The sequence below is a fragment of the Suncus etruscus genome, chromosome 13, assembly GCF_024139225.1.
Source record: "Suncus etruscus isolate mSunEtr1 chromosome 13, mSunEtr1.pri.cur, whole genome shotgun sequence".
Taxonomy (NCBI): domain Eukaryota; kingdom Metazoa; phylum Chordata; class Mammalia; order Eulipotyphla; family Soricidae; genus Suncus; species Suncus etruscus.
Window position 1 is genome coordinate 28,214,781 of NC_064860.1, and position 12,400 is coordinate 28,227,180.

At 37.6% G+C, this 12,400-nt stretch overlaps 2 protein-coding genes across 2 annotated transcripts in view; both read left to right on the top strand.

The window, feature by feature from the left end:
- The window catches only part of FAM162A (family with sequence similarity 162 member A), a 497,431-nt gene that overhangs the window by 393,674 nt on the left and 91,357 nt on the right, over positions 1–12,400 (top strand). The window lies entirely within an intron of this gene.
- The window catches only part of LOC126026166 (protein mono-ADP-ribosyltransferase PARP14-like), a 54,758-nt gene that overhangs the window by 16,555 nt on the left and 25,803 nt on the right, over positions 1–12,400 (top strand). Inside the window, exons 6-8 of the mRNA XM_049785865.1 lie at positions 2,849–5,091; positions 7,148–7,384; positions 8,125–8,346. Coding sequence (XP_049641822.1) covers positions 2,849–5,091; positions 7,148–7,384; positions 8,125–8,346 — 2,702 coding nt within the window. The remainder of the gene's footprint in view (positions 1–2,848; positions 5,092–7,147; positions 7,385–8,124; positions 8,347–12,400) is intronic.

Consider the following 12,400-nt stretch of genomic DNA (forward strand, 5'->3'; position numbering starts at 1 on the left):
CATGGAGAGTTCTGCTTACATGTTCCTCTGTATACTTTATGAATTGAGGTCTAATATTAAGATATTTAATCCATTTTGATTTGACTTTTTTTTTTTTTTTTTGGTTTTTGGGTCGCACCCGGCAGTGCTCAGGGGTTACTCCTGGCTCTATGCTCAGAAATCGCTCCTGGCAGGCACGGGGGACCATATGGGACGCCGGGATTTGAACCACGGACCTTCTGCATGAAAGGCAAACACCTTACCTCCATGCTATCTCTCCGGCCCCTGATTTGACTTTTATACATAGTTTTAGAATTGGTTCTGAGTTGGTTTTTTGTTTGTTTGCATTTAGCTGACCAATTTTCCCATGGCCAGTTGTTGAAGTTTTCCTTTTTTCACTTCAGATTGTTTACTCCTTTGTCAAAGATCATATGCCTGAGGGTTTGTTTCAGAATATTTAATTCTCTTCCACTAATCTAATACACTTTTTATTCCAACACTATCTTGTCTTAATTATTACAGCTTTGTAGTGCAGATTGAAGTTGGAGAAAGCGATAACTCTCATCTTTTGTTCAAGGATAGCTACAGCAATTTAGGAGATCTTATTGTTTCATATAAGTTTCAGGAGTATTTGATCTACTTCTTAAAAAAAAGTAATGGATATCCTTATAAGCTTTTCATTGCTGTACAAAGTTCTGGGGATTGTTGCCATTTTAATTATGTCAATTCTCCCAATAAATGAGAAAGGGATACATTACCATTTTCCTGTGTCCTCTTTCATATCTTGAATAGTGTTTTATAGTTGTGGTGTTTTTTTTTTTTTGTATCTTTTAACTCTTTAGTTAAGTTTATTTTAAGGTCCTTGATGTTCTGAGGCACAATTGTGCATGAAATTACTTTTTTTAATATCTCTATCTCCTCTTTTGCTTTCTGAATTAGTAAAGTCATGAATTTTTGTGTATTAATTTTGCAGCCTTTCATTTCATTATAAAATATTTGTTTCTAAATGCTTTTTAAAAGGATATTCTAAGTGAATTATCATGTCAGATGTTATGCAGATAGTGAAACTTTAACTTCTTCCTTTCCTATCTGACTGCTTTTGATATCTATTTTTATGCCTGCTTGCTATGGTAAGTACTTCCAGTTCTATATTGAATAGTAATGGTGAGAGTGGACAGTCTTGTCTCGTGCCTGATCTCAAAGGGAAGGCTTTTAGTGTTTCCACATTGAGTGTAATATTTGCTTTGGGCTTTTGGTAAACGGCTTTGACTATATTGAGAAAAAAAAATCTCAATTCTGATTTTGTTTAGAGTTTTTATCATGGATGATTGTTGGGTCTTATCAAATGCTTTCTCTGCATCCATTGATATTATCATTGATCTTATTTTTTTCTTTTATTAATATGATGTATTATGTTGATTGACTTGCATATGTTGAACTATCCTTGAATCTCTGGGGTGAATCCTACTTGGTCACAGTGGATGATATATTTCAAAAATTGTTGGATTCCATTTGCTAGTAGTTTCTCAAGGATCTTTTCATCAGTGTTCATAAAAAAATATTGGCCTATTGTGGCCAGAATGATATCACAAAGGTAGGGTGTTTGCCTTCCCAAGCCTGCCAGAAGTGATTTCTGAGCATTGAGCCAGGAGTAATGCCTTACTAATGCCAGGTATGGCCCCAAAACCAATACTTTGTGTGTGTGTGTGTGTGTGTGTGTGTGTGTGTGTGTGTGTGTGTGTGTGTGTGGTACATATGCATGTGTGCATTGGCTTGTAATATTTTTTCTAATGTCTGTCTGCTTTAGTTTCAGGGTAGTGTTTGCTTCCTAGAAACTATTTGGAAGTGTTTCTGAATTTTTTGTTTGCTTGTTTGTTTTTCAGTTTCCTTGAAGAGCTTGAAAAGGATTAACAATAGGTCTTCTTTCAAGGTTTGAAAGAACTCACTAGTTAATCCATCTGGACCTTATCTTTTGTTTTTGGGTATGCTTTTGATCACCATGTTGATTTCTTCTAGAGTGATAGTTGGTCCAGGTGTTTCATATCGTCTGGTGTCAGTCTTAAGAGGTTACAAGAGTCCAAAACTTATCCATTTCTTCTAATTTCTCTTATTTCATGGCACTAAATTTGTCAGAACAATCTCTGATAGTCCTTTAAATTTCTGTGGTGTCTATTGTGATAGTCCCCTTTTCAGTTTTAATTTGGTTTATTAGGGCCCTTTCTCAATTTTAAAAATCTTTCTAGTAGTTTCTTGATCTTGCTTACTTTTTTTTAAAGAACCAGCTCTAGTTTCATTGCTGTTTGGATTGTTTTTAGGGTTTCTAATTCATTCATTTCTGCTCTGTTACTATGAGGAGACATTGACTTAAATATATATGAAACACTTAGACAGTATGACAAATGGTAAGTTATGATGATGACAATTACATTTCTGTTCTTAGAGACATTAGTGTAACCTAGGTTATGCATGAAGCTGAAAATTCTGGGTCTGCACAAGAAGAAGCACATATATTTCCATAAAAGCTTCACTTTGGATAGCAAAATACTATTTATTGTCTTCAGAATTATAAATAAACTTTTAAATATTTAATATCATAGCTGTGATAAATGTGTAAGAGGAACATAAAGCAATTTACTTAATTTAAACATATGATTGCCTTTTCTCCTAAATTTTAACCATTGAACGCAGGTTATCTATGCAGTATCTATCCATATTCATTTGTATTTGATCACTTTCAGATAGTCCTCTGTAATCTGCTGGCACATCAACTTCTACACATATTGGGATTTTTCTTCAGAAGAAGAAAGATTTTGTTTTTCCATAAGAAATACATAACACAGTGATTAAATTTGATGTCTTTCTTCTTCAGTCCTAGACACCATCTTGACCAAGAAAATTGACCTGGATAATGTGCCACTCTCTATGTTCCCATACTATACCTCACTGGGCACAGCCTTGTATGGAAAGGAGAAGCCTCTGATTAAACTTCCAGCACCATTTATAGAATCATTGGACCATCTCTTATGGAAATTCTTGAAGAAAAATAATCACTTGATGGAGGAGATACTTTCTGAAATGGCACAAAGTCACTGTGAGATAACTTGGTCTGAACTCAGTGGGGAAATTACCATCAGACCTGCAGCCACCTTAGTCAATCAGGGAAGAAAAAAAATCAAGACCTGGCAGAAGGATATTTCCACAGCATTATCTAACCTCAGGTCCAAATACAAGATCACCTCATTCGAAGTGGACCCAATTGTGTGGGACACCATCAAAATCAATCTAAACGATGATTATCTTTTGATTGAGTTCGATACAGTTTTAGAGACAGTCACTTTAGTAGGGAGATCAGAGGATGTAGAATACTTTGAGCCACAAATGAAGGAATTAATAGAAGGAGCCACTGAAATAATTAAAAGAGAACAGCAAATTCTGAGGGAGAAACTGGCCATTACTCCAGGCAAATATTGCCTGTTGTGCCAAAGTGGGACACTGGAGCATTACCACACCGAGTTCCCAGAAATGGAGATGGTTTATGATGAAGCATCTCAGAACATGTGCTTCAAAGGACTCCCTGTAGAAGTATATAAAGTTAAGTGTGAAATTCAGGAAAAAGTGTATAGCATGTCTCAGAAGATAGTTCAGGTTCCCTCTGAGGTTTTTCAATTTCTGCAACGAGTAAATTGTGCAGAATTTTCCAGGTCTCTTTTTATAGAACAGAACATTCTTGCAATTTTCGAGCTACAGTCTACAACTCTTCTCTTAATTAGCTGTTCTTCCCAAGTCCTAGAAGAAGCTGAAATGCAACTGATGAGTGCTTTAAGTTTTAAGCGCCTAGAGGTTGAAGACAGGAAAGTTCTTGATGGCAAAAATTGGAAAGGGCTCACCAGCCATTTGCAGAAAGACCACAGTTCCTCCTTGGAGTCTGTGATAATCCAAGAGATAACTTCAGAAACCACTGCCGAGGTCATCATAGCAGGCTGTGCGAAAAAAGTAGTCCAAGTCCATGCCTCACTGTTTGATTTTCTTGAAAAACACACAATAATTGAGAGGTCGATTGAAGTTAAGCCTTCTTTAGTTTTGTATTACTTAAAGTCAGAAAGGAAAGCACTCTGGCAAAAGTTAAAGTCAAAAAATGTGCAGGTACAATATAATCTGGAGAGCAGCCCCAGAAGCATTTTACTTACTGGCCCTAAAAGCCAAGTTGGGAACACAATTAACCTTGTCAAGGAAGCCCGGGACTCAGTCTGTGTTAGAAGCATCCAGATTGACAAGCCAGGAGTCAGAGAATTCTTCCAGGAAAAAGCTTGGGTTTATAGAAGTGAGGTGAAAAAGCGATTTGGTTGTTTTATTGAACTTGAAGAGAAAGAAGAAAATGCAGTTAGCAGCAACAGGCAGGACTGTTACCTCAAAACAGAGTTGGCTCCCGGGGTCACACTGATTGTGCAACAGGGTGATCTGACCCTGTTTCCAGTGGAAGTGGTGGTGAATGCAGTTAATGAGGACCTCAAACACATTGGCGGCCTTGCAGCTGCTCTTTCCAAAGTTGCAGGCCCTGAGCTCCAACTGGATTGTGACCGGATAGTGAAGAGCCAGGGCAAGGTTCTTCCAGGCTCTGCCATCATCTCCAAAGCAGGAAAACTCCCATTTAGCCATGTGATCCACGCAGTAGGACCCAGATGGGAGAAGGATAAGGCCAAGAAGTGTACAGATACGTTAAAGAGAGCTGTGCAAGAGAGCCTACGTTTGGCTGAAAACCACAAGTACCAATCCATTGCCATCCCTGCTATTAGCTCTGGTGTCTTTGGTTTTCCCATACACCAATGTACAGAGACCATTGTTTCAGCCATCAAGGAAAACTATCAACTTGAATGGGAAGGACACACTTTAAAAAAGATTTATCTCATAGATATTACTGAGAATGCTGTCAAGGCTTTTGCTGAAGCTGTGAAAACTCAATTTAAGTACTCCTTGCCTGGTACAGCTTCCAAGTCCAGTAATCCAGACACCATCCAGCCAGACTTAAAGAAGAATCATGAAGACAGAAAAGTCCTGTGGACTCCAACAGGCCTAATGGTCGTGATGGTTAAAGGAGATGTGCAGAATGCAACGGTGAGTGTCTCCAGTACTGAACATACTTGCAGCACAGTGCTGTAACCTCAGTTATCAGCTATTAAAGGAAGGTTGGGATGAAAGACAAAGTCAAAAAGCATTTCGCCACCATGTCCTCCACCCCTGGTACAAAACAGTATCCTTAGAAAACTGCTGCTTAAACCAAGGCTTTTACATAGGATTGGTTAGTTATCTGTGGGAACTGAAAGTGGGTTCATGTATGCAATGCACTATAAATCCAAATATATATGTGACCTCACATATATACTCACATATTAATATATGTCTCCTTATATTCTTGTTTTGTTTTGATTTTGGAACACACCTGCCAGTGCTCAGGTATTACTACTGGCTCAACACTCAGAAATTACTCCTGGAAGGGTTGGGGAAGCAAACCAATGTGCCTTGGATTGAATCTGTGCTGGCCACATTCAAGGCAAATGCCCTACCTGCTGTGCAATCGATCCAGCACCTTCTCATGTTCCTTAAACACTTAAAATATCTTTTTTATATTAAAAGGTATATATTCTCTGGAAACAGGATCCTTATCAGTTTATACTTGTAAAATATTTTCTCCCATTTGGTAGATCAGACCTCTTTTGAATTCGGTTGTTATTCTGCTTAAATAAAATTTTTGCATTAATTTTAAATGCCAAAAAATTAAATTATATTTGTACTCCTAGTAAACCTGAATATAAGAAGAATAAGAACAATTTTTACTTTATTTTCTATAAGTTGCTTTATACTGAGCGCTAATCAACATGTTTGATACCATGTGATAGATTCTAGCTTTATTATTTCTTTCACTTCACATATGGTGAAATAATACCTAGGGGGACTAAATAATTTTGCCAAGTCCCATTTGCCAGTGTTTGATTTTGTACAGTTGTTTAACCATTGACCCTTTTCAAAATGTTAAAAATTACTTTGTTTCTCATTGAACAAAATGAATAAATGAGTAGTATATTGTTTTGATCAGTCATCTGCAAATAGAACATGCTCTGTTATTTATCTTCTTTATTTATTTATTTATTTATTTTTTGTTTTTGGGCCACACCCAGTAACACTCAGGGGTTACTCCTGGCTATGTGCTCAGAAGTTGCTCCTGGCTTGGGGGACCATATGGGATACCGGGGGATCGAACCGCGGTCCGTCCAAGGCTAGCGCAGGCAAGGCAGGCACCTTACCTTTAGCGCCACTGCCCGGCCCCTATCTTCTTTATTTTAAACCCTGAACTGTGAGATATTGCTTTCACTTCTTTCATTCCTTCATTATATGAATGCTGATTCTGAGCACCTGCTACATATTCCCCTTTGGTGACCCATACAGGATAGCTTTGAAACTCACTTAGTTCCATTCCTGTTTTCTTGACCTTTTTGGCTTTGGTTCTTTTTCTTTTTCTTTTTGGGTCACACCTGACAGTATTCCAGGCTTATTCCTGGCTCTGTGCTCAGGGATCACTCCTAATGGTGCACAGGGGACTGTATGTCTATGTTCAAGGCAAATACCTTAACACCTCCTTACTATGTCTATAGCCTTCTCTTGACATCATAAACTCTGACTAATCTGGTCACATTAGCTGTATTGCTGTAAAATCTTCCTTGGCTCCTTGCAACCTATGGGAATTCTAGTTGCCTACCCGTTGTTGCTATATTTCCAGACTCATTTGTACTTCTTTATGTGTTAAACTAATATGCAAGGGTTCACAGCCATTTATGTTGATTTTAATGTTATTCCTCTCCCAGATGAATTCCTCATCTCTTTATACCTATTGCAGCTCTTTCCATTCCTTAGATCCCCACATGCTCTTTGTTTTCACTAGCCATTTAAAGTACATTCTATGAGGTCCTTAAGCTATCATATGCTGTTTACATGTTTTGGACAGAAAAACAACAGTTTTCTATTTGTCTTGGAAATAGTCATATAGTACCATTTGGATGTCCGATGGTATTTCAGTATCTAGAAACAACCATCTTAGTATCTCTTCATTGTGCTCATAATCATTGATGAGTGCTTTTCGTTAGTGTTTAAAACAAATCCTTGGCTTTGTCTTTAGACTGATGTTATTGTCAACTCCATATCCTCGGATCTTGAGCTTAAGAGTGGAACACTTTCTCAGGCCCTCTTGAAAGAAGCTGGGCCAGAACTCCAGAATGAAGTGTACAGAACTGTAAAATTAGTGACTGTGAATGTGGGCACAGTTCTTCAAACCAGTGGTTGTAATCTCCCTTGCAAGCATGTACTTCATGTGGTACTTCCAGATTGGATGGATGACAGCACATCTTCACACAAGGTGGGACCTGCTTTGACAGTTATCTGGAAGTTGGGTGGCCCTTTGGACTTTCCATCTATTGAATGTATATTGGACCCTGTTGTTTATGTGGTCACCATTTAGGCAGGTTTCACTTTTATAGCTATTCATTTCCACTCTACTTTTTCTTAGAGACAAGTTAATTCTGTCATCTAATTTGAATTACCTTGACTAAATTACTTTTATTAGTATGTAACCATTATTGGGGATCAGTAAAGAGTCATTGAATGTAACGTTTCTTTAGTGAAAAAAAAATCAAAGCAACGCCATGAAAAATTGAAGTGAATAGGGCCCAGAGAGATAGCACAGTGGCGTTTGCCTTGCAAGCAGCCGATCTGGGACCTAAGGTGGTTGGTTCGAATCCCGGTGTCCCATTTGGTCCCCAGTGCCTGCCAGGAGCTATTTCTGAGCAGAAAGCCAGGAGTAACCCCTGAGCACCGCCGGGTGTGACCCAAAAACTAAAAAAAAAAAAAAATTTGAAGTGAATAAAGGATTTAGTTATTACTTTCTTCTTTCCTTTATAAAAGTGTAACTTTCAGTATTTATCTCTTTATTTTCCTTTCAGTTGGTCTTTGCCTTACTGATGGCCTATACCCAATGTTGCTAGCCAAAAAAAAAAAAAAAAACTAGATTTAGATGACAAAGTTATTCATTATTTTGCCCTTTTGTTCCAATTCTCATTTGTATGCAAGATGTTTAAAGATGAACTTTATGTTTTTCAGATCATGGAAGACATAATTAGAAAATGTTTGGAGATCACTGAGAGATTGTCTTTAAAATCAATTGCATTTCCAGCAATAGGAACAGGAAATTTGGGCTTTCCTAAAAAACATTTTGCTAAGTTAATCCTCTCTGAAGTGTTAAAATTTAGTGGCATGAATCCAGCAACTACGTTAAAAGAAGTTCATTTTCTGCTGCACCCAAGTGATCATGAAAATATACAGGTACAATTTCACTCATTCTAGTTATTTTTGTAATTATGCCATATATTTTGAAATGTTTTATGATCTAAATATTATTACTTCATGTATTTTTCCATCCATAAGTTAAAATAGTATTGTAGACATTTTGAACTATCCTAATAATGAGAATGTATGAGGGAAATAGAAAGCCTGTCTAGAGTGCAGGCGGAGGTTGGGTGGAGAGGAGGGAGATTTGGGACATTGGTGATGGGAATGTTTCACTGGTGATGGGTGGTGTTCTTTACATGACTGAAACCCAAACACAATCATGTATGTAATCAAGGTGTTTAAATAAAATATATAAAAAATAGTAGTGGAGACCATGTGGGTTGAAAAAATATCAAGCAAATTTTTGAATTTGCAAAAATAATATTTTAAGGAATATGTTGGACATATGCAAAGATTGATATTATAGAATCAGTCCATTTATAAACTTTCACTCAACAATGATCAGTATCTAGCTAATGTTTGTCATCTCCTTTTTCTTTATACTATTTTAATAAAAATTTAATTTTTTATTAAATTTTTTCTCTATGCTATTATTTTAATAAAAATTTATAATTACTTTATTTAAGCAATGTGGTTATATTGTTCATGGGTGCTTTTCAGTCATAGAATGTACACCATTTTTCATCAGTAAACGTTTCCCACCATCAATGCCCCCAGTTTCCCTCACACCTGACCCTCTCTGCCTGCCTCTGGGGCAGACTTTTTACTTCTCTCTCTCATTCTCCCTTTCTTCTTTTCTGACACTGATTTGCATGATTGTTAATAAAGGGGTACCATGCATTTCACTTTATTCCCTTTCAGCACCCAGTCCTTGTCCAGAGTGATCTTGCCCAACTATCACTGTCACGTGGACCATCATTACCCTTACTGCATTCACCAGACTTTGTAGCAAGTTTCCAACTATGTATTGGTCTTCATAATCCTCATCTCTATCCTCATCTCTATTTGACTCATTTCATTCAGCATAATAGTCCCTTTGTTCATCCATGTATAAGTAAATTTCATGCCTTCATTTTTCCTAATAGCTGCATAATATTCACTGGTATAGATATACCACAGTTTCTTTAGCCACTCATTTGTTCTCAACTTCTTGGGTTGTTTCCAGATTCTGGCTATTATAAATAATGTGTGATGAACATATGAATGCAAAGGGCATTCAGGCACATAGTGACAGTGATTTAGGGACATTCCCAGTACCAGTGTTGACCTCCCTCCACCATAGTTCCCAGCATGCATTCCATATTTCCACCTTATTCCCTTGGACTGCTAGTGTAGCAGGTCTGTTTTGTGTATAGCTTGTTATCATTTGGATCTCTTGATTCTATTGTTGTTAACTTTGATTTGGATATTTAGATCTAACCATTTTTTATTTCCACTTATTGTTCCTGAGACCATGTAGTTCCTGGGTCCCATACACTTTTTTTTTTCTCAATATTTAGGAAGACATAGAAATATGAGGTAGAACAAGATGATTCATGTTCTATGATCCTGTAAAATAAAAAATGCAGGAGACCCTATCTAGAAGCTATAAATAAAATGAAGAGAAGAAAAAGGGTGTCAGATGTGGCTTTTATAGTTTTTGCATAGGCACAGTAAAAATTGGGGAAATTAGAAAAGAATTTCCCTTGGACTAAGAGATACAGAGCATCTTTACCCTTCTTTACCCTTGAAGCATATTGTCATAAGACCAGCTCTATGCTCTGGGCATGTTAGTTGTCAAATCCCAAGGTCTTTCTTTATGGTCTCAGGAAAAATCCTGCTCAGTGGCAGTTGTAGAGTTGTAGTCAATCTTCTGTAATTAGAGATCTTGGTTTTAAAGAGATCCTTGGACTGAGCATCTTCTGATTTCATCTCACCATTAGGTGGTGAAGTAGGGCAACCTGCCATTAGATCAAGTTGTTGCTGTTTCCTCTTTGTCAGGATGTCATGTGAACCTTCCCTGGTGCAAGTTGGTGCCAGAGCAGTATTATGATCTCTTCTAGGGAGAGTTTGATTCCTGGTGCTTGTGCAGGGAACTGTACCAGTTCTAAGGTTGGTATCCAGGGTTTGAGATAGGATGGTTGATGTCCAATCAATTGAGGTCTAAGTCCCCATGATAAATTATAAGATTTCTCTGTTTTAGTGTGCCTATGCAAAAAGAAACTATGCCGTATTATATTATTGGTGCATTTGTGGGTAAAAATAGCATGCTGGGGCCGGGCGGTGGCGCTAAAGGTAAGGTGCCTGCCTTGCCTGCGCTAGCCTTGGATGGACCGCGGTTCGATCCCCCGGTGTCCCATATGGTCCCCCAAGCCAGGAGCAACTTCTGAGCACATAGCCAGGAGTAGCCCCTGAGCATTACCGGGTGTGGCCCAAAAACCAAAAAAAAAAAAAAAAAACAAAAACAAAAAAAATAGCATGCTATACAGTATCTGTGCTCTAGTTTTGACCTGAGGTCTTATCCCAAACAAGACTTTTCTGCTAGAATTTCCTACTAAATAGAACCAAAATAAGCAAAAAAGGGTGGGATGGGTAGGCTTCCTCTACATACGGAAATAAACACTATGAGTTATAACTATTAAGAAAATGCATCTACAGAAACATATAAAGAAAATATAGATTAAGTCTTTTGAGATAGTCTGAGACGGGGAGTGGTGGGAGGAATAAGATCCACGGTACTTTTTCATGCTGCACTGTGGTCTTGTGGAGTCTGAGAAATGGTTTGCACTCATCAGGGATCAAATAGTATCTTCCAGCTGGGTTCCAAAGGGCATTTTTGTATTGTGTTTTTGTTTTCTTAGTTTCCTATATGCATAGGAGTGGTATTACTAGATCTTATGGAAGCTCAGTTTCCAGTTTTTTGAGGAATATTCAAATTGTTTTCCATAAAGGCTGGACCAGTTTACACTCCTGCCAACAGTAAAGTCCCTTTCTTACCACATCCATGCCAGCACTGGTTGTTCTTGTTCTTTTTTATGTGTGCAAGTCTATGTAGTGTGAGATGTTATCTGATAATTGTTCTAATTTACAACTGCTTGATGATTAGTAATGTGGATCATTATTTTCATGTGCCTTTTTGGTCATCTGAATTTTTTTTTTTTGGAAATGTCTGTTCATTTCTTCTCCCCATTTTTGGATGGGGTTAGGTGTTTTTTTCTTCTTGCTAAGGTCTATCAGTGCCTTGTTAACGTATTAGATATTAACCCCTTATCTCATGAGTATTGAGTAAATAGTTTCCTCATTTCATGAATAGTCTTTGTACCTTAGTCACTATTTCCTTTGAAGTACAGAAGATTCTCAGTTTAAGCTAGTCCCATTTGTTTAACTTTGCTTCCACTTACTTGGGCAGTGAGAGGTGTTTCATTTTTGAAGCTTTGACTTCTGCATCATGGAGTGCTCTGCCTATGTTTTCCTATATGTACTTCTATGGTTTCAGGTTTGATATCCATGTCTTTAATCCAATTCGATTTGGCCTTCATGCTTGACATTAAAGAGAGGTCTGAGATCACTATTTGCATGTTGTTGACTAGTTTTCCCAACACCACTTCCTGACGATGCCCTCCTTGTCCCACTTTGTATTTATTGCCCTTTATCAAAGATGAATTGATAGGCCAGAGCAGTGGTGCAAGTGGTAGGGCGTTTGCCTTGCACACACTAAGCTAGGATGGACCAAGATTCAATTCCCCAAGCCAGGAGCAGTTTCTGAGTGCATAGCCAGGAGTAACCCCCGAGCATCCCTGGATGTGGCCCAAAAAGCAGAGAAAAAAAAAAGATTAATTGACCTTAATTGACCATATACCTGCGTATCATTTTCAGAATAATCAAGTCTATTCTACTGACCTGAAGACATTTAAGTCTCAGAATATTCAAATCTATTCCATTGATTGATCCATTTTTATTACAATACCATGGTGTTTTAATGACTACTGCTATACATACAATTTAAAGTTGGAGGAAAGTAATTTCACCCATATTTCCCCCCAAGGATTCATTTAGCTATTCATGGAGTTTTATTGTTACAAATGAATTTGGAACAGGGTATGTGATA